Source organism: Lactuca saligna, chromosome 8 (assembly GCF_052625555.1).
Source record: "Lactuca saligna cultivar CGN05327 chromosome 8, ASM5262555v1, whole genome shotgun sequence".
NCBI lineage: Eukaryota > Viridiplantae > Streptophyta > Magnoliopsida > Asterales > Asteraceae > Lactuca > Lactuca saligna.
In genome coordinates this window covers 167,254,024-167,276,387 of record NC_136424.1, presented here as the reverse complement: position 1 = coordinate 167,276,387, position 22,364 = coordinate 167,254,024, and the positions used below count along the sequence as shown (strand labels likewise).

General features: G+C 38.5%; 1 protein-coding gene across 4 annotated transcripts; it reads right to left on the bottom strand.

Moving 5' to 3' along the window:
• Positions 1-1,938: 1,938 nt before the first annotated feature.
• TMT2 (tonoplast monosaccharide transporter2) lies at positions 1,939-5,915 on the bottom strand. Of its 4 annotated transcripts, none has more exons than XM_078971224.1 (6): positions 5,823-5,915; positions 5,143-5,245; positions 4,466-5,032; positions 3,419-4,380; positions 3,154-3,341; positions 1,939-2,564 (listed from the first exon to the last, which is right to left on the bottom strand). In XM_078971224.1, exons 2-6 carry the CDS (start codon positions 5,219-5,221, stop codon positions 2,120-2,122), a joined length of 2,241 nt encoding a protein of 746 aa, XP_078827350.1. In that variant the 5' UTR covers positions 5,222-5,245; positions 5,823-5,915; the 3' UTR covers positions 1,939-2,119. The 4 variants fall into 4 exon arrangements, with proteins under 4 accessions (XP_078827350.1, XP_078827349.1, XP_078827351.1 ...); XM_078971223.1 differs by having other exon boundaries at positions 5,742-5,863; XM_078971225.1 differs by lacking the exon at positions 5,823-5,915 and adding an exon at positions 5,590-5,733.
• Between the last annotated feature and the right edge of the window lie 16,449 nt (positions 5,916-22,364).

Sequence of the window (22,364 nt, the reverse complement as noted above, 5' to 3'; positions counted from 1 at the left end):
CTTTGGTCTATGGCTCAGAAGCTAATCTTGAATGTTGAAAAGTTTGTATTTTTTTTTTTTTTTTTTTTTTGTTTTCTTTGATAATTGTGTGACGATTGGATAAGTTTGCCTACGAAATTAGCAAAGAATTTTCACTATTGCAACATTTTCCTTTAATAATGTATATGCTATAATTAGTTGTGTTTTTCAAACAACAATGTTTTGGTAAGAAAAAATTGAAAGTATTACATGATAATAGAACGAATTGAATGGAAGATGATATAATGCAAAAATATATGAAAGTACATAATCATTTTTTTGTGTTTAGCCCTCAAATAAAATCATCTTTCAATTTCGTGAGCACTAACAATAAATCTAGTTATAGCAATGTCATACAAAATTCCAAATGTATGGCATCTTCATTGCTAAAATTTGATAAAGCAAAGTATAATGTCCTAAAAAAAAAGTTTACAATATTACAAGGTTGTCAAGATCGGGATCCTACCTAGGATCGATTTTGGGTTTGCAAGATCGGGATCGAGATCCTAAGATCCCACAAAATAGAATATAATTTTAATTTATAATATTTAATCATGAAAACTATTTCAAACATTTAGTTTTTCATTCAAAAGTTATAAAAACTTTAAAATATTAGTCATAAGTCACAATAAAAAATGATAAATAGTAGATTGGTAAAGGATAAAAGGCATAAAATGGTAAAAAAAATTTCATGTGCAAAAAAAAAAAAAAAAAAAAAAAAAAATCAAAGGAAGGTAGGATCGGATCGGATCTCGATCCTACGATCTTACCTGCGATCCTACCCCAAATACGATCTTTTTACGATCCGGATCGTTTTTCATACCTAGGATCGTAGGATCGTACGATCCTACGATCAAGATCGCGATTTTGACAACTATGCAATATTATAATTGGGCATCCTTTTTTAAGTACAATGCTTAAAGAAAAGAAAGTACAAATACTATATAATGCACAACTACATGAAAGTACATAAGTGTTTTTTACTTTTAGCCCATAAATAAAAGAATCATCTTTGCATTTCTTGGCACTATACATCTAAATAATCTATGTCTTGATTTCCGATATATCAAATGTCATCCAAATACAAAATATTTTTATGTTAATATTTGGTTAATTTTCAATTTATGTTTTATTAACAAGGAAAAGGTTAAAATTGCAATGCTATATGTGAATTTGCTTTTAAATCATTTTTGTTTATAAGAAAGGTAAAATTACAATGTTGTATATTGATATATTTTTTGAAAGTACAATGTCTTAACAAGATTTTTTTTTCAAGTATAATGCTTAAGAGAAACAAAAAAAGGAAAAAAAAAAGTATAATTAAAAAAAATGAAAGCATTATCCTATGCCAAACAAATAAGTTAAAGCACATAGATTGTGATGTATATACAATTTTTAACACAAAATAGCAACATATTTATATTTTTTTAACAAATAATAGCAAATACATTACCTATAACAAAAACATAATTTCATCGTTTACACATAATAACAACATATTTACATATCTTTTCCATTAAATATCAACATGTAACAGTAAATTGCCAATATGAGTAGCAAAATGCAAGTATGTTGCTATCTTGACTAAAAAATGATGTACATTGTTATAACGGGTAAATAGACATAAATGCATTGTTATTATGGATAAAGTATAAAATACAATATGGGAAAATGACATAAAAACTCTTATGTTCAATAGAAATATACTGAATTACCATTTTGCATCATTAAAGCTGGAGGTAGCAAACCTCTGACTTTAATGAACCTAAAATACGTAAAACGATAAATTCTAAATTCGTATATTTCTATCGAATTTACTTTTATGTCATTTGCCCATAAATTACACATACAATCTTTAACTATAACCATAAACCACAATTCTACTTATATAAAGGGGTAAAGGTTGATGAAACAAAAAGATTTTCGGGCCTAAACTTCGTGCATTAATTTAAAAAGGGAAAAAAATACAAATGTTAAAAGACATTTGGTACAAAGCTATTACAACATAAACAACTAAAAATTTGAATTTTTCCATTTCAATCACAACAAAATTTAAACCAAACCAAAATACACGCGCGCGCTCCAAAAAACGTCACCGAAATCAGTTACCCTTCGCGGCCGCAACCTGTTTTGCACCAACTGCAAAGAACTCGGTAATAACTTCAAGTGGCATTCCTTTTGTTTCCGGAACCTTCAAGAACACAAACACCCACGCGATCACACACACAATCGCGTACAATCCAAAAACACCCGAGAGACCAATGGAAGTGAGAAGAACCGGGAGTGAGTATGTCACGATGATGTCACATATCCAAAATGTAAGGGCGCAAATGGCAATGCAAAGTCCACGGACTCTTGTTGGGAATATTTCCGCACATAAGATGTTGGGAATTGGGCCAAAGCCCATCACAAAAGTACAAAAGTACACCACCACACTAGCGGTTGAAATGGCGGCGTTTACTACACTTCCAAAGTCGATTACACTTCCCACCACCAAGATTACGAGGGTTAAGATTAACACCGGGATTGTTGTCAATAAAAGAGTCCTACAAATTGCAATAACATAGTTTTAAAGATATTAGAACATGAAAAAGACTTTTTGGGTATCATTATTCGTAGCGTCGTTACTTCACTTTCTTTTTATTAGAGCATTGTACTTTAAAAAATTCTTATGAAGAAGACGTTCTACTTTAAAAAGTCAACATGATTATAGCATTTTACTTTTAACTTTTTTCTGAATTTTGTACTTTGAAAAACGTACACAATTATAGCAGTGAAAATTGCTTTGTATTTGGATGAAATTGCTATAATCAATAGATTTTTCAAAGTTCGATGTTGTGATAGAAAAATGAAAGTAGGATGTTATAATAAATGTATTAACGTAAAAACGTAAAATAACAAAAAGACATTTTGTCCCTTGAGACCCCGCTTGTTACACAGGACAAGACAAGACAGAATAGAATAAGACTATTGTGTACCGTGTTTGATGTTAGATTAGACTGATGTGAACGAGACAAAAATTTCAACTTTTTGTCAAACTAAAAAAGGTGGGACAGAGACTTGCTTCAAAACTTTTGTTTGTGCAAAAGACGTTAATACCCTTTAATACAAAATTTCAAGAAAGTAACTAATTACCTTCTTCCAGAAATATCCATAAGCCTCATTGCCACAGCAATACACGGAAGCATCAACAAAGTCGTAATGCAACTAATAAGAAGAGACGATGAAGTCGAACTAATTCCCAAATTTGATAAAAGAACACCAACACCCGCTTCCTCAAGAATCTGAGGCGTGTAGTAAAGAACTCCATTGATGCCCGAAAACTGCAAATAACAAAAAAAAATTAAAAAATTAAAAATTCAATAAACAAAAAAGTTTCCAAATTCCAATTTATATTTACCTGTTGAAGTATCTGAAGCCCAACACCAACAAACAAAGCATGTTTAACCCCAGGCTCAAAAAGATCCTTCCAACTCGTTCCTTTCATAGCCGCTTCAGATGGGTGCACCATAGCGGGTCCCACCGGGTGCTGGTCCACAAGATCCTTAGAATAAAGCGCGGGTTGACTAACCAAAGCCGCCGCCTGAAAAACATCACCAGCATCCGCCGCCATATCACCGCCAGCAACCGAAATCAACGACCCGCGTTGCGATCCTCCGATCCCGGTCCCGCCTTCTTGATGCAAATAAATCCTCTTAAACCCGCCTTCCTTTTTCCCATCTTGCCCTTCTCTTTCCGTCCACTGCCACGCCAGCTGCCACCCGCCGCCAATTCCGGTGCTGCTCAATTCCCCGGCGTTGTTTCCGACCACACTACTGTTTCTAACACTTAGAATGCTTCCATGTGAAGCCGGTTGAATCATGTCCTTTTCTAAACTTGTGGTTTGTCGGGAAATCAATGGGGAGTGGAGATTATCGTCGGAATCGTTATTCCCGCCTCCAACATCGGAACCGGAATCATCACCACCATCTCTACCGACACTTTCTTCATCCCAATCTTCATGTTTAGGTTGGTTTCCAGTGACACTAAACATGCTCCCGAAATGTGGGAACAACATGCTGCCTTTGCTACCATGCGCATCTGGAAGCTTTTCATGGACACTTCCGAAGAGGGTGACAAGTGGGTCCATAAGTGGGACACCACTAGGGTTTATAGTGCTTCCTTGACGAGATGCGATTCCGAGCATACTTTGACCGGTGACAGGTCGAGCGATCCATGAAACCCCAGCGTCATGACCGTATAATTTGATTTTAGCAGCTTCGTCTTGTTCGTGTTCAAGATCATTTGCAGGTCCGATTATGTATTCTTCGATGGAGGTTTCACCGCCGACTCCAAGACCTTCCACTAGTAACGCCATCTCACCTGTCAAATCGGGGGGAAAAAATTCAGAAAGTTTACAGATGTGATGTTTCGTTACGAAAGAGAGAGAATTGGTGAAATTGTTAACCTGAGACGTCTTCTTTGCCACGTAGCCTCTGTAAGACTTGCTTCGCTTCCTGCATTCGGCCTTTGCTCACGAGCCAACGGGGAGATTCCGGCAAGAAAAAGATGGTGAGGACGAAGTAAACTAGAGAAGGGATTGAAAGAACGCCGAGCATCAATCGCCAGTTGGGTGATTCCATTAATGACATTCCGAACACCATACAGTAAGAAAGGAACATCCCGCCGGAACCTGTAAACTGCGGCAGAGTATTGAGTGAACCTCTGATTTCCGGCGGAGCTGTTTCGGAGATATAAACAGGGACAAGAGTGACAGCCAATCCGATCCCCAAACCATCTAGTAGTCTAGCTAATAGAAGGATGTAAACGTTGGGTGACCAAAGCATGACTAAACCGCTAACGAAGTATAGGATAGAAGAGATGATGAGCATCGGTCGTCGGCCATATGAATCTGCTACTGAGCCGGAGAAAGTTGTCACCAAGGTCGCTCCGATCAAGGATGTGGCCACGATTAGACCTTCGATTGTTGGTTCGCTTTCCAATTTGAACTCTTTCTTTATGTACAACACAGCCCCTAAATCGCAAAACAACACCGATTGTTTGTTAAATTATACTTTTTTTAAGAAGAATTTTGAGATTTGGAGCAATGGATCAATGAAGATCTGGTTTTTTTAAGTAACTTACCGGCGATAGTGGCGTTATCCCATCCCTGAAGCAAGTTACCAACGGCGGCGGCAACGGCAACTAGCACAGCTCCGCTCATCTTCCTAACTTCTTCTCTACTACGCTGTAGATGAAAGTATCAAAACCCCAATTCAGTAAATCGACAAAAGAAAACACACACAGAGACACACAAGTAGATAGACACAAAATAACAGATCAAGCGATCAAATTGCGATAAACCCATCTTGAGATAACGCTATATGTGATGTCTACTAACGTTTAAATAAGAAAAAAGAGATAATTTAGGGGATAGATATGAGAATTGAAAGGATTCGCAAAAACGTAAATCCAAGATTCATGTCTGTTTGAAGACGATGAATCTGAGATTTGTTTCAATTACCAGCGATTTGTGATATGAATAACAAACGGTGCAAATCTATGGTGATTAGATGAATCGTTTTATCTCACTTGAGAAGTGATATGAGTGAAGTTGAGCTCACTGGGTTGTGTGCATTTGATTCAGATTAAAAGGAAACAAGAAAAGGGAATCAAATATTAATGATTGAATTGTTATCAATTATATGTATAGTGGGGAAATAGTAGGAAAGAAGAAAGAATACCCCAAATTACTAATCAAACAAATACTTGCTTCATTTGAATGTAGAAAGAAAACTTCGAGAGAGAGAGAGAAGGAGAGATACCGTTGTTTGGGTGAGAGTCCAAGACTTGTCTATTTCATGTTGAAAAACGTCTCGATCAGTCGACTAGAAGATGAATTCACTATTCAGCGACTAGAATGGTCAACTGGTTATAAGTTAAGGGGCCTTTTTGAAAATTTGAGTGGCTTACCTTAAGTACAGTTCTTTTTGCTTTTTGCAACAGCCGCTGGGTGAACGACACTTAAAGTGTTGGCGTCAGCAATCTTGATGGTACACAAATTGGCAATGGTACAAAAATAGTCCCTGGGATATTCAACATCCACATGGGTTAGTCGATCATTTACACATTTTGTCATTTGACAACTACTTTTTGTAATAATGGTCCTTCATGTACTTTGCATTGGTGAGCATAGAGGTGGACATACCCTTTTTTCAAATCGAATGGGACTGGTTTTAAAACCGGTTAGGGTTTTTCCTACCGTAAGAAAACTAGTTTGATGCGAAAAGTAGTGCAGAGTAAAACCAAGGTGAGGCAAAATCAATTTAGGGACAAAAAAGTTCAAGCATACAGGACCGTTGTAAAATTGGTTGAAAGCAGGATAAGGAAAGGAAGTGTTTGGATGTAGTTGTAGTCTAGGGATGAGCATAGGTTAGAAACCAGACCAAGAACTGAAGAATCAGGAAATGAAGAACCGAGAACCAAACACAATACCCCGATTCCAATTCCAGTCGGTTCCAGTTTGGTTATACAAGGAAGTGTGTTCTTTAAAGATGTGTTTGGTTTCTAACCTGGCTCGAACCGAATTAAGAACTGAAGATCTGGGAACCGATTTAGAGGGAAATGGAGAACCGAGAACCGGATTGAATACCATGGTTTCAGTTTCGGTTTTTTCCAATCCCTTTGCACATCAAATGCTCATCCTTAAGTTGTATATACAACTACTTGGGGTTTTTTTTTTTTTTTTTTTTTTTAAATCTTTCGGAACTTATAAACTTTTGTAGCGGAAAAACCAAGGAAAGTTGTCTAATTTAACAAGATTGTTTCACAATATTTATTTTGTTTGTTTAATAGATTGTTTCACAATATTTAGTGTGTTTATTTTACTAGCATCTTGCTAGTTTTAATAAAATTTATATTGTTCTATTGTTTTAGAGAAAAATCTCAAATCTCAAACCGGTAAACTGACAGTTCAATTTTAAATTGAATTAGTTTGTATAACACTATTTTTTTTCATAAATTCGTCGGATGAGAATTTTGTTTTTTTAAACCTTTTTTTGTGCACATCTCATAGAGAATCTGAAGGATGGAAAGGTGTAAGAATAGAAAATATTTTGGCAAATCGACTTGAAATTGTAATGATTTTGTCAATGATCTAACGAACACGTTTGTTTCTTATTTATATAGTAGTCGTTTTTTTTAATTATATAACTTTTGGATATTTACAAAGATGACCATGTCGACCAAATCTTAGTCTTAGTCTATAGTATTAAAGGATGTGATTAATTCTTTCCTCATTTGCCGAGATAACCATAAAGTCCACTTATTTTTTAAGTTGTCTTAACATTAGCTAGACACATATTCCAAACATATATTACACATTGGTTTTTGTAGTAGCATTTTCTTACTACACACGTATTGCTTATGGATAGACTTTTACAACCACTAATAGCTGAAAATAAGTTCATCCAATTGAATCCACAAAGAAAAGTTTTATCGCCCTCCCTCTTTACCATTATGATCCATTATGATCGTGAAAGACCCAATCATAAAACTACTACCATATTAAGAAAGATGTCAAACACCATTTTGTAGGTTTTGTTCGGTGCCTTAAGATATATGGTAAGATACATTTTTAATACAACACTTGTTTACTTGAAGTTACAATTTCATAAATATTGTTACGATTGATGATCTTTAAAGACAACACCCCTTTGGAAGGGAACTAATTACACATAATGTCCATAACAGTTGACATAGATGGAAACCAACAAGCCATGCTCCTAGCCTGTGATTAGGGCATGAAACAAAATGTGGAATCGTGATCCTTATTTTATTAAGTATGAAGGAATGTTTTAGGGTCGTTAAGAATGTTGCCATTATATCTAATATGTTCGATTACATTGACATTGCTATCAGTAATATCATCCCAGATGAACACTGTAACGTCCTATTTCGAATCGTTACCCATTTGGGCATGGGTGATGAAATGTAGATGGTTCGGGCATTTGGAATTGGTTTTGGTGCTAAGCGGTATTTTGGTAAATTGGCAGCGGGCTTTTATGGAAATTGGATTTTGTGTTCGTGGAAATTTATGACAAGTATGAGTTGCTAAAAGTGTGGATCTTCTCGATACATTTTCATGGATATATGGATGGTCGAAATTGGAGTTGCATCAAAGAAGTTATGGCCTTCGAATGAATTAGGGTTTAAGGGTAGACCCTAGTACGTGGGGCGTACCATGGGAGTATGCGAGGCATACTCATGTGAAGGGGACTACATTGTGCGTAGGGAAGTGTACGCGTAGTGTAGTGCGAAGACCAGATCGGGGTGTGAGACCTCGTACCCTGGGCGTACAAGGGAAAGGATGAAACCCTAATTTTTAGGGGTATACCCTATATAAGCTTTCTGTTAGTCCCTTTGGTTCATCTCTAAGCTATCTTCCATATCCTAAAAACCTTGGATCGACCTTGTAGCCTCTTGGTAGTGTTCTTGAGCTGTTGGAAGGCTTTGGTGCGCATTTTTGCCCTTAAGAAGGAAATAAGAGAAGCTTGAAGTTGTTTGGCTTTGTGGAGGGACTTTGGATCCCGAATCATCATCTTGTGGGGAAGCTTTTTAAGGTAACAAGTTTACATCTTGTCTTGTGTATGATTAGGTTTCTTCATGGCTAGTTTATTATGATTTTGGTCTCCTTCTTGGATCTATGGATGAGTTGGGTTGTTTAAGGGCTTGTTCTTTTAGATCTGAGTTTGTTTTGGTATCCATAAGCATAAAGGTGCAAGCTTTATGTGAAAAATGGTGTCATGCATGCTTTAAGTCATCTATTAAGTCCCTTTTAATCTTAAGAGCTTAATTTGGTCATGTATGGACGTAAAGTTGGCAACTTTACGTGATAATCCAGCTTAAGGAGGTCAAATTTGTGTTTTGGAAGCTTGGTCTTAATGGATTAAGTGAAATCGAGTTTGGACTGAGTAAGGGTGAGTACACTGGGTATACAAGCATGTACGCTTAGCATACAAGCCTCCAAGTGAGTACGCTGCACGTACGTGCTAGTACGCCCCACGTACTTGGTTTGATTGGGCCTTGTATGTTTGGGCTTCGGTTCGAGTTATATTTTTGGCTTGGTTGCTTGGGGATTCGTTGGAACAGCTTAGAATATGTGTTTTGGGAAAAGTTGATCGGCTTTAGGGTAAGGCCCATGTAAGGTTTTGGGCCCAATTTGGAAAATTGGGCCATTAGTGGGCTTTAGACGATTATTGGTTTGTGGGCCTTTATGATGAGGAGTTTGGGGCTTAGTCTTGGACCAAACTAGGTGAGGGGTAAAATGGTCTTTTTACCCTATATATGGATTATTGGACTCAGTTTGGAACCCAATTGTTAATTGGGTGTTATTTGTTTGATACTGCGAGGATTCTAGCCGATCAACAGTCATAGATTTATTCATGGGTTTAACTATTGAGGTGAGTCTCCACACTGTACTATGGGTCTTTAGGCACCAATGTCGACCCATTTGGTTATGTATGTTAGATAGACTAGGGGTGTTCCTTGGTATTTGTATGAAAGACCAGGAGGAGGCTCCTGATAATTTGTTTGCAAGACCAGAGTCCGAACTCTGGCAATTAATTAGATATGTAGTTGTAGATCGTATACTAGTTGTCTTTGTGATGCTTGCATGGAAGATCAGGAGGTGGCTCCTGGCACTTATCTATGAGACCCAACATTTTGGACCCCGACCTAGCAAGGAAAGACCATGATATGGAGGTGGCTCCTGGCAGTTGTCTTCGTGCTTACGATTTTTCAGTTTATGTTTCAAGTAATCCATTTTTCAAATGAAAGAGCTCGGGATGATTGCAGGGCATACACCACATGTTTCCGCATTCTGTGAATTATTCTGATTTGACGATGTGTTTTTTCTAACTCTTGGTTACCTTGGTTTCATAAGAAAGAAATGTATTAACAAATTATTAATCTAAAAACCAAAAAATTTAATGTCATGATTTTGGGGCATTACAAGTTGGTATTAGAGCCTTGGTTTGAGGGATTCAGACATACTATCAGGTGTGTTTGAACTCAAACTGAGGATTTGGTAAAGATTTCAAAAGGAAAAAGTATTTTAAGAAAAGAGTTTTCTAGGACATGAAAAGGTGTGGTGCATGCAATCAGCCGAGCTTAAGTAAGTGTTCCCAAAATATCCATACGTGCTATTTGATATGACTTGATTTATGAATCTGTGAGTCACATGCTAGTTAGGGCTAAGGATCTGCTCAGTTTTTGCATGATAAAATGTTATGAGAGATGTCTTTGTATGTCTATTGTATGAGCTGGTAGACTTGCATACTAGAGCTGATTAGTTCGGGATAGATTGGTCGATATGTGATGCCTTGTTTCACTAGGTGTACTGGATGTTATGTTGAGATGGGAATATCTATTGGAATCAGTAATTCCTAAGTGTATGCTTTAAAAATTGTATAAAGTTAAGATCATAATCCCCCAAAATAATTGATTTTGACCTTATTTCCTGCTCCTTGTCTGGTTGTGGTCCTAGGGTAGAGTCTCTTATTTGACAGTCTATTTGATCCTTTTTTGTGTATAATTTACATGCATAAGGAAACCAACAGTAAGGGTTGAATTTCTTGCATCAAGTGGTAGTGTGTGGGGTGAATGTTCTATAATAGTTTTATGGATTGAAGTGTTAGTGCACGAATGCTGCTTGCTTTGTGCTTTGTGGAACTCTTGGATGATGGGAGTTAGCTACTAAGTGAATATGATGATGTTCATAAGGTGGATGAATGTCATTATAAGGAGCTCCTCAACAGCTGATGGCAGGGTGCGGTCAGGAACCTATAGGGAGCCTAGGAAGTGCCTCGGCGGGTTTTGTGTTGTTGTTTAGTGAATATTTAGTGCATCCGTGGAGTAGGTGACTTAGAGGATTCAGGATGATCCTTGAGGAAATTATGGATAGGTGTAGAAGGTAGTATTGGGCCCATACTACTGAAAGCACATGATCCATACTCGTATCGGGGAGAGTCTTGGAGAATCTAAGAAGCTTGGGAAGAGGATTCTTGAGTATGTTATGATCTTTTGCATGATTGCATTTCGGTTTTGTAACAACGTAAAATTTTTGACCAAATTTTTAAATTTCAAACAAATTCATTCCAATAATAAAACCACAAAGTGCCACAATGTTAATTCATCAAAACTCATGTTCAAAAGAAAACTATATATAAAATTCCAGAATCTTCTCAATAATAAAACAATCTCCGGTGTGTGTGTGTATAATCAAGCTGACGCCTTCCCATAGTCCTGAGAAGTACCTGAAACACATAACCCATAACACGGTAAGAACAAAGCTTAGTGAGTTCCCCAAAATACTATACACAGCTCATTAGCCACTCTAGGCCATAACTTAATAAGATCCTCCAGTCCGATCTATGTGTCTCAGTGGAACCCTCCGGTCCTAACTCAGTAAACTCATAACAACAATATTCAGCATAAATCACAAAGACATAATGCAGAATATTACAATACACAGATAAACACATAAAACAGCTCAATCACATAAAGATACCACTCTTGGTAAGTATAGTGTGAAGACTCACATCGTAAATTAGCAAGTAACAAACACGTACTCGGAAATCACGAACTGGCCTCCGCCTAACACATTAGATAAGCATCGCAAATCAATACCCTAATCTTACTCAAATACACCAAAAGTTTCTCTCACTTTCCCACTCCAACTCTTGGAATGGGTAAAATACCATTTTACCCCTCTACGGTCTCCATTACTTATGTTGGCCAAACCCTAAAGTTAACAGATGTCAACAGTCCCAGTTTGACCTGACTCGCTGAGTGAACTCATGTGCTTCGTTCAGTCCAGTCGTGTAACGCCCCGTTCTTAAAATATCTATTTATGGGTTCCCGAGATCAAGAGTAAGGGCGTTTCGGTCCTTCATGAGCAATGTATTTTCATTCGGGAAGGTTTTGGATCGGGGCGTGTTGCTAGAAGCATACATCTTCTCGTCACCTTCGCGTGGATATAAAGTTCGTCGGGAACAGGCTTAGAATAAAAGAGTTATGACACTTTGAAGATATTGAAATTTATAGCCCTTAATGGGAAAAGTTGATGAGGAAGGCCATGTATGAGAATGGAACACGCGTGGGTATGCCCATCGTAGGCTGGGTTACGCCTAGCGTAACAAGGTAAGTGGTCGCGGGTGAAAGGATGTGTACGCCCAGCGTACTAGAGGTACGCCCACCGTACGCTCAGAGTCATTAAAGCCTAATCTTAGGGCCAACCACTATATATATAACTTAATGGCTTAAACCCCAGCCCCCATATCAGCCTCCCTAACCTCAGAAGACACCCTAGAATGTTCCAACCTCCATTTTTAAAGATCTTGGATTTGGAAAGCTCATCTTGGTGGTTTAAGCTTGGAAGAGGAAAAGAGGAAGTTGTCAAGGAGGAGTTGGGTGGCTGGAGCTCATAGATCTGGGGAGACATCATCACTTGGATCCCTTTGAGGTGTAAAGTCTCTTGCTTGACATTTATTTTGTGTAGATCTTGGTGTTGTGAAGTTTTGATATCATTTCTTGTCCCACAAACCCCAAAGTGATGCATGATGTGAGTTGGTCGAGATTAGCTGTCCTTTCAGACCTTAGGAGAGGTCTTTAGTACGAAAAATGAGGTCCCAAGGGATTTGGTTGTCTCATATGTGATATAGATAGGTCTTAATGGATTAATACCTTGGATTAAGAGCTTTATGGACGTCCCAAGTAATTAAGTTTGAGACTTTATGAATCCTAGGCATATTTGGTCTATGGATCTGAAGTTTGGGCTTAAGAGCTTAAGCCATTAAGATCTTATGAGGATTTGTAGTTCCACGATGTTACTGTTGGAATAGTGTCTAAGGCTACAACTATATTAGGTAAGTATTTGACCCGATTGAGCATGGTCCTTTTGGGTTGCCTTCACCATAACAATTTGATAGGATGATTTACAATGAGAGTTAAAATATTATAAGGAATAATAATATTGTTATTTGATTAATATAAGTCATAAATTAATTAGGAATTAATTTGGTGACTTAAGGAGATTAATTAAATAGAAGGGTATAAACTGTCAAGTGTATGATAGTTATACTTTAGGCTATAATCCCTTATGGATAATGGGGTGGACGATTTTAGGGGATTAGGATAGACCTAAAATCCATCCAAGGCTTATCATGAAGGGGATTAGGATTGCTTAGGGCCTAAGTTATCCAATTAGGGTTTAAAAGTGAAACCCTAGGAGCCTTACAAGTATAAATAGACCCTAGGGGTCATGGAAATCGACACTCTTGTCACTAAAGGAACCCTGGCCGATTTCTAAGTCCCTCCCCACTCTCTCAAATCATCCTCTTGCTAGTTGGTGTTTGTAAGCCATTAGAGGAGTGATAATTGTGACTCTAAAGCTCCAAGGACAAGAAGATCAAGCAAGTGATTCAAGGTAAACTTATAACTCTTATTTCTCAATGTTATTATGATAGAATAATCATTAGAAGTCTTGGATTCATGCATGTTCAATTAGAGAAACCTAGATCTAAGCATTAGGGTTTTGTATGTGCATATAGGGATGTTCATATGGCTAAAACCTATCAGTGGTATTAGAGCCTAGATTGGTTTCTATTGAATTGATGCATTGGTTGCTTGTTTGATGCTTGCAAAATTTGAATTTTGTGTTCCTGCCTGATGAACTTGTCGAGTCCCATAGTGGACTCGGCGAGTAGGCCTCAACTCGGCGAGTTCGAGCGTCAGAAAGAGCTAATTTTGGGATTTCTTGCTGTTTATCCTTTGGATACTTACCTTAATCATATTAGGTCAATATAAATCCGATTTTTAAGATATATTTGAGTATATCCTTGACCTAATTGAAGATATTTATCAATTAATTAAATATTAGTTTCCTTATGTGATAATTGATTAATTATTTTAATTAAATTGGTAAATTGTTTTGCAAGAAATAATTAAATAAATCAAATATGGATAATTATGTGATTAAATGTTAATTTAGATTATTTTTTATTTGATCCCCTATGTTTTGAAAAGTTTAAAAACCGCCCTCAAGTTTTGAAATTTATGTTTTGTGACTAAAAGTTTAATTTGGACAATTTAAATTTCAAACCCTAGAATTTTACAAGTTTAAAATTCAACCCTATACTAATATAATATTACAAGATTAATATATATATATATATATATATATATATATATATATATATATATGTATGTATGTAAAATTAAAATGCTAGTCTTACCGTTAGTAGGCCTCATTCACGAAGCCGGTCTATAAGGTGGGTATAAGGTTGCTGCCTATAAAATGACGCTTAATGGGTGTACACTCACACCCACCGCTTGCTTGATCGGTGGAGGCTCGTTAGTCGGATGGGTAGGATAGGGCAACCTCATCTCCTCATTAAAAGTATAATATGAAATACAAAGTATCTACATGTTTTTCAAAATTCCAAATCCTGGTTACTTTAGGAAAAGTGAATTGATGCAATCCCATGAAATTACACTTTACACCCTTGCTAAGAAGTTATTGGAGCGTGTGTGGTTTACCGGCACACTAATTGGTTCTAAGCAAAGGTGGCAAAGGGTGATTCATTGTTTATCATAGTTCGATGGCACGTGTGTGGTTTACCGGCACATCGAATAGGTGATTGTTACAATGAAGGCACCATGTGAATTTGCATGGTAATTTACACCCACTTTGTGATCCTCGGTATCCCAGTCACAAATGAGAGGGGCATATCGCGATTTAAACATGCCATTGAAAAGTTTCAATGAATCTCATCCAAACCTAGGAATTCGCAATACATTTAGAACTTAAAGTTATGTTTTCATGGTGGAGAATTAGTGAATCGTCATTCACTTACCTTCAAATTGTTTGCATGTTAGATTATGACATACCTTTTCTAATATGTGAATATTGTTGTTGGATCCTAGACCTAATTTTCTTATTAGGTGATAATTAGGGATCTGAATTCTAATCTATCTTTGTCCTTTCTATTTGTAGATGTCGAACGAGAACAACGCTGCTACTAGCTCGTTCACATTGATGAGCCTTTGCCAAAAGGTGACTTTCGATGGAACGAACATTAGAAAATGGATAAGATACATTCTCACGATTGCTCGCTACGAGGACAAGGAGTATATCCTCAATGAGAAGCTCGAGAAGGTCAATCCTAAAATTGCTACTCCGGCTGAAATCACCGCTTTTGAAACTCATGAGCGTGATGCAACGAAGGTTCATTGCATCATGATAGCCACTATGAACTCCGAATTCCAAAAGTCCTACGAGGACATGTATCCGTACGAAATTCACCAAGACTTGTTGGAGAGATACCACCAAAACGTGAGGCAAGAACGTTACGAGATCTTCACTAACATGATCTCCGCTAAGATGGGTCATGGTGAATCTCTAACCGTGCACCTGCAAAAGATGCAAAGGTATGTCGATCGTCTTCGCAAGTTGAGTGTTGACTTTGGGGAAGACTTAGCGATCGACATGGTGCTTCACTCCTTGCCTCCGTGTTACAACCAATTTAGGATGACCTGCCACATGAACAAAGAAGAGGTCACCCTAAGTAAGCTCCAAGGTCTCCTTAGGGTTGCTGAGAGAAATCTCAAGGACAAGTCCGTTGCACCCACTCCCAATCCACCCGCTGCTCCTGTTTTGGCCATTGGGCAAGGAAGAGGCAAAAAGAGGAAGGCTCCGTCTAAGAGCCACCGCAAGGGAAAGTCCCGAGTTGGTTCCTCCTCTAGTGGGACCAAAGTTGATCCCGCTAAGCCTACCTCTAACCCAAAGGAGGCAGAGTGCCACCATTGTCACAAAATGGGGCATTGGAAGAGAAGCTGCCCAGAGTACCTGCAAGCTATCAAGGAAGGAAAGATCTAGCCGTCTTTCGCAGGTATATATACAATTAAATCTAATGATTATCTCATGCTATTTCTTGGGTCCTCGATACCGGGTGTGGTTACCACATTTGTTCTGAATTGCAGGGACTAAGAAGAAATAGGGATGTGGAGCATGGAAGAATAAATCTAATCATGGGGAACAGAAGATCATCGCCTATGACCAAGATTGGAGTGTATTCTCTAGTGCTTAGGAATGGTTTATGTTTAGATTTGAACAATTGTTTCTATTTTCCAGAAGTGGCAAGAAACGTCATTTCATTTCATGGTTTGTTTAGACAAGGATTTAGATTTTCTTTTAATAATGAGAATGGTTCTATTTGTGCTTATCTAAATGGTGTCTTATATTTTGAAGCAATACCATGTAATGGAATTTATGAAACTGTTATGATTGTAGATAACCTAGGAAATGATGTTTTATGCATGGATTCTTCCAATAGTATGGATAGAGCATCCTTGTGGCATTGTCCTCTTGGACATGTCAACAAGAAGCGCATAGCCCAACTCCAAAAGGATGGAGTGTTGGAGTCATTCGACCTTAGGGAAGATGACACGTGCAAATCTTGTTTACTTGGAAAGATGACTAAGTCACCCTTCAATAGCACATGTGAAATGGGTGAGGGTTTATTGGACCTAATACATACCGATGTATGTGGACTGTTTAGATCAACCACAAAGGATGGGAACCGCTTCTATGTAACTTTTACCGATGACTATAGTAGATATGGGTATGTCTACTTAATCAAGCAAAAGTTAAAAACATTTGAAAAGTTCAAAGAGTTCAAGAATGAAGTGGAGAATCAATTGGGCAGGAAAATCAAGATGCTTCGATCCGATCGAGGAGGAGAGTACCTAAGTCTTGAATTCCACGACTATCTCAAGGAATGTGGAATAGTTTCACAATTGACGCCACCTAGGACACCACAATTGAATGGTGTGGCAGAAAGGCGTAATCGAACTTTGTTAGACATGGTCCGTTCTATGATGATTTGTGCTTCACTATCTATCTCATTCTGGGGGTATGCCTTAGAGACTGCCGCCCATATCCTTAACCGAGTCCCTACTAAGGAAGTTGCCAAAACACCTCACAAGATGTGGACATGGAAAGCTCCCTTGTTAGCACATATCAAGGTTTGGGGTTGCGAGGCTTTCATAAGACGAGATACTCACTACATACTCGAACCTCCTAGTGAGCGATGTATTTTCATCGGCTACCCGCAGAAATCCTTTGGATATCTCTTCTATAGACAGAAGGACAATGTTGTCTTTGTTGCGAGGAGAGGAGTTTTCTAAGAGCGAGAACTCATAAGCCAAGGAGATAGTGGGAGGCAAATTGAGCTTGAAGAGATTCAAGAGTCGATAGATGAAGAAACTTCTACCGCTGGCCCTCAACCCGAGGAGGAAACTCCGGTTGAACCGATTGATGAGTCCTTACCTCTCAGATGTTCCGAAAGAGTTAGACTTCAACCCCAGTTATATGGTTTTCATATTACTACCGAAGGGGACACGTATATTAGTGATAGTACACTAATAAATCTAGATGAACTAATAGCTATAAGGAAGCCATGGAAGGCCCGGAGTCTGCGAAATGGAAAGAGGCAATGGACGGCGAGATCCAGTCCATGTATGACAACCAAGTTTGGAATTTGGTTGATTATGTGCCCGGACGTAAGACCGTTGGGTGCAAATGGATCTTCAAGAAGAAGACCGACGTGGATGGAAACGTACACACATATAAGGCGCGATTGGTTGCGAAGGGTTTTATTCAAACTCCTAGAGTTGACTATGATGAGACCTTCTCACCAGTTGCGAAGATAAAATCTATTAGAGTGATGCTAGCGATTGCCGCATTTCATGATTATGAGATTTGGCAAATGGATGTCAAAACCAATTTCCTTAATGGGAAGTTGGATGAGGATGTTTACATGGCTCAACCAAAAGGTTTTGTCGATCCGAAGCATCCAAATAGAGTGTGTAAGCTTGAGAAGTCCATTTATGGACTTAAGCAAGTGTCTTGCAGATGGAATCTTTGCTTCGATGAGAAAGTCAAAGAGTTTGGATTTGTACGAAGTGAAGATGAATCATGTGTATATGTCAAAGCTAGTGGGAGTATAGTTAGCTTGCTCGTTTTGTATGTCGGTGACATACTGCTCATAGGAAATGACATCCCGACACTGCAGGAGATTAAGTCCTGGCTCGGGAAGTGCTTCGCTATGAAGGACCTCAGAGAGGCTTCCTATATTCTTGGAATAAGGATAGTGAGAGAACGAAGTAAGAGACTAATAGGACTTAGTCAGAACACTTACTTAGATAAAATACTAAAACATTTTAGTATGGAAAACTCGAAGAACGGAGAATTACCGATACAATATAATGCCAAGCTGAGTAAGACTCAAAGTCCGAGTACCGAAGCCGAAATAGAAGAAATGAGCCGAGTACCATACGCTTCCGTGGTTGGCTCAATCATGTACGCTATGACTTGTACTCGCCCTGATGTAGCCTTTGCTTTGAGTATGGTTAGTAGATATCAAGGGAACCTTGGCAGAGCCCATTGGATTGCGGTGAAGAATATCCTTAAGTACCTTCGGAGGACCAAGGAATGATTTTTAGTCCTCGGAGGGAGTGATAACTTGAAGGTGTGAGGGTATAGTGATGCCAGCTTTCAGACCGACAGGGACAACTACCGTTCGTAGTCGGGCTGGGTCTTTACCCTAAATGGAGGAGCAGTAACTTGGAAAAGTTCCAAACAAGAAACCGTAGCTGATTCGACGTGCGAATCAGAGTACATCACATAGACTGAAGCGTCGAAAGAGGTAATATGGTTAAAGAACTTCATTGGTGATCTTGGAGTTGTACCTACCATAAAGGAGCCCATGGAGATTTTCTATGATAATGAAGGAGCGGTTGCCTTGACCTAGGAACCAAGGGATCATGGTAGATCTCGACATATCAGAAAATATCATTTTATAAGACATCGTGTAGAAGAAGGACAGCTCATGGTGAAGAGGATATCATCAGAAGATAACCCAGCAGATCCGCTTACGAAGGGACTGAGCAGGGTTAAGCACTTGTAGCATGCTAGGAGCACTGGGCTGAAGGATGATATTAGTATAGATTAGATAGTGTTAGAAATGCGTGATAGATAAATGTAATTAATATTTGATGATTAAATAAAAGAGTATTATTTATGAGTAATGTTACTCTCTTGTGTTAATTGTTTAACTATTGTTTCACTTTGCATGTTTGGACTTCTAGAATAATTGAGTTTATTAAGAATAATCGAATTATTCAAATTGTCCACAATTGTTCATATGTTGGAAGTAGGTATGAATGAAGATTGTCATGAATTGGTGTGTAGATTGTCTAAATGGTATTAGACATAGCAAAAGTTTGCTGCAACGTTCATGAGTGCTTATGAACTTGTTTTGAGCATTGGAACAAACCCGCACTTGCTGGAATCAGCTTATGGAATGTGACAAAAGGGTGATCGTGAGACGATAATATCATATGGTCTTAAAACATAGATATATGGTTTGTTATTTTTTAATTGTTTGTACATTGATAATGCGAAACCGCATCAGTAACTTGATGCTATAAAACGCATTGTTGTGTATAGTTGGTTAATGAATAAGTAAATGCATATAAGTTGAAGTTTATCTGTTACTTTTATCCTAAGAAGGTAAAAGCGATATCTCGGCTGCTCGATGATTTGATTTGACTTATGTGCCGGGCCCGGTCAGAAATAATTGATGTGTTCGATTAAGTTCTATGTCAAATAAATCTGAGATCGAGAAACCAAATGCTAGACAATTGGTTCCATTTGATTGTCAGCATGATATCTATACAGAGGATTGTACGATCCCTTATCTAAAGGACAAAATAGATTAGATCAAAGTTTGACAGCGTCTTTGAGAGCTACGATTGCTAATCGGTATATATAGTTACTAGACTTATCCAAGTGGGAGACTGTTGGAATAGTGTCTAAGGGTGCAACTATATTAGGTAAGTATTTGACCCAATTAAGCATGGTCCTTTTGGGTTGCCTTCACCATAGCAACTTGATAGGATGATTTACGATGAGGTTGAAATATTATAAGGAATAATAATATTGTTATTTGATTAATATAAGTCATAAATTAATTAGGAATTAATTTGGTGACTTAAGGAGATTAATTAAATAGAAGGGCATAAACTGTCAGGTGTATGATAGTTATACTTTAGGCGATAATCCCTTATGGATAATGGGGTGGACGATTTTAGGGGCATAGGATAGACCTAAAATCCATCCAAGGCTTATCATGAAGGGGATTAGGATTTCTTAGGGCATAAGTTACCCAATTAGGGTTTAAAGGTAAAACCCTAGGAGCCTTACAAGTATAAATAGACCCTAGGGGTCATGGAAATCGGCACTCTTGTCACTAAAGGAACCCTGGCCGATTTCTAAGTCCCTCCCCACTCTCTCAAATCATCCTCTTGCTAGTTGGTGTTTGTAAGCCATTAGAGGAGTGACAATTGTGACTCTAAAGCTCCAAGGACAAGAAGATCAAGCAAGTGATTCAAGGTAAACTTATAACTCTGATTTCTCAATGTTATTATGATAGAATAATCATTAGATGTCTTGGATTCATGCATGTTCAATTAGAGAAACCTAGATCCAAGCATTAGGGTTTTGTATATGCACATAGGGATATTCATATGGCTAAAACCCATCACTTACGCCCCACGTAAATAAGGGTATGCCCGGCGTACACGTCAGGGAGTTCGTACGCTAAGCGTACATTGAGTTACGCCCCACGTAACGCTGCCAGTTTGGGCCTTCAGTATTTGGGCCTCGGTGTGGGCTCTACTTTGGGTATTTGGGACTTAGTGGGCCATCAGAAATCATATTATATGGACCAAGGAATATATTTTGGGCTTAGGGTGGGGCCCATTAAGGGATTGGGCCCAATATAGCAATTTGGGCCGTTAATGGGCCATTAGTAGGCTTGAGAGCTTACCTAGTGCTGGGCCTTTCATATTTTGCTTATGGGCCTTAGCCATGGACCAGATTGAGTTAAGGGTAAATTGGTCAATTTACCCTTGGAAGGATATTGTGCTTGGGCTAATGGTTATTTTGCTGCTTTGGATAGTTCGGGATTTTTGGTGAGTCGGTGGTTCGGGCATCTGCTTCTTCAGTTCAGAGTTTCGGCAGTTGCAAGGTGAGTTATCCTCACTATATCAACAGGCTCTAAGGCACCAAGGCCGGCCCTTATCGGATGGAAATCCGGGTAGTTGTTATGTTATTGCCTTGTTATATTTGTATCTTGGTTTATAGGATGATGCTATGCTAGTGACCGGTTAGGTTGGTATCCTGGTAGGGATGTACTATGTATGTGATCTGCTAGATTGGTTGTGAATTGTTATATGATTATATGTTTATGTGCACATGGTTGATTGACTAGGGATGGGTTGAGGCAGGTCCTGCTTTGTGCTGTAGGCTAACATACCCAGGGCGGATCGAATATCTCGAAGGCCCAACGAGTGGCCCGGATAGGCTGTAGGCCCCACGAGGGCGGACAAGACATGACGAGGCTCGGAGAGTGGACCAGGTCGACTGAAGGCCCGGTGTGAGCAGACCAGTCATACTGTAGAGTCAGAGAGTGGACCGGGTAGGTTGAAGGCCCGGTGCGAGCGGACCAACCACACTGCATACTCGACGTATATGGCTAGACTCGGAGGGTGGACCAGGTGGACTGAAGGCCCGGTGCGGCGGACCAGTCACACAGTAGTCCCAAAGTGCATGGCTGTTCTGCTTATGATATGTTAGTTTTATGGTATATGCGGTTGGTATTTTGGGGGTATCTCAGTAAGCTTTCGAGATTACAGTTGTGGTTTAATGTTTCAAGTACTTCAGGTGACCGTGGCAAGGTGAAGGCGTGATCGTACCGCTCCTCATGTTCATGTTTTACGATATGGTTCTGGGAATACTCTGTTAATAAATGTATTGAAAACCTTTTTGTAATGAATTAATGAAATTGGGTTGTTATTGAAAAGTTTAAATCGGTTGAAATTTTTTGAGTGTTACAAGTTGGTATCAGAGCCTTGGTTTGAGTGAATTGGAGGAACATTCGTGTGAATCCAGTCTCAAATAAAGGAGAGTTTTCAAAGCGAAATTAAAATGGTTTTCAAAAATAAGTAAAAGAGGATGCAGAGGGTACGATCAGCCGGAGCCAGTAAGTTACCCCAAAATTACCATATGAGTTATTTGTTTATGTGTTATGGTAGAACAACATGCTAGTATTAGGCTAGGGATCTTCAGGAAGTGCATGATAGAGTTGCCTGATTGTGATGCCTGCTAGCCTAGGGTCTCCTTTTATGAGAGTTTCAGTGTTCCTCTAGGAATGAGGATAGAGTGCTTGCTATGTTTGTTAGTG

Excerpts from the sequence above, each read along its gene's own strand:
- TMT2 (XM_078971224.1), bottom strand. The coding sequence starts at position 5,221 with ATGAGCGGAGCTGTGCTAGTTGCCGTTGCCGCCGCCGTTGGTAACTTG. Across the intron at positions 5,033-5,142 it reads GGATAACGCCACTATCGCCG|GGGCTGTGTTGTACATAAAG; the intron begins GTAAGTTACTTA and ends TTTGCGATTTAG. Across the intron at positions 3,342-3,418 it reads GGCTTCAGATACTTCAACAG|TTTTCGGGCATCAATGGAGT; the intron begins GTAAATATAAAT and ends TGTTATTTGCAG.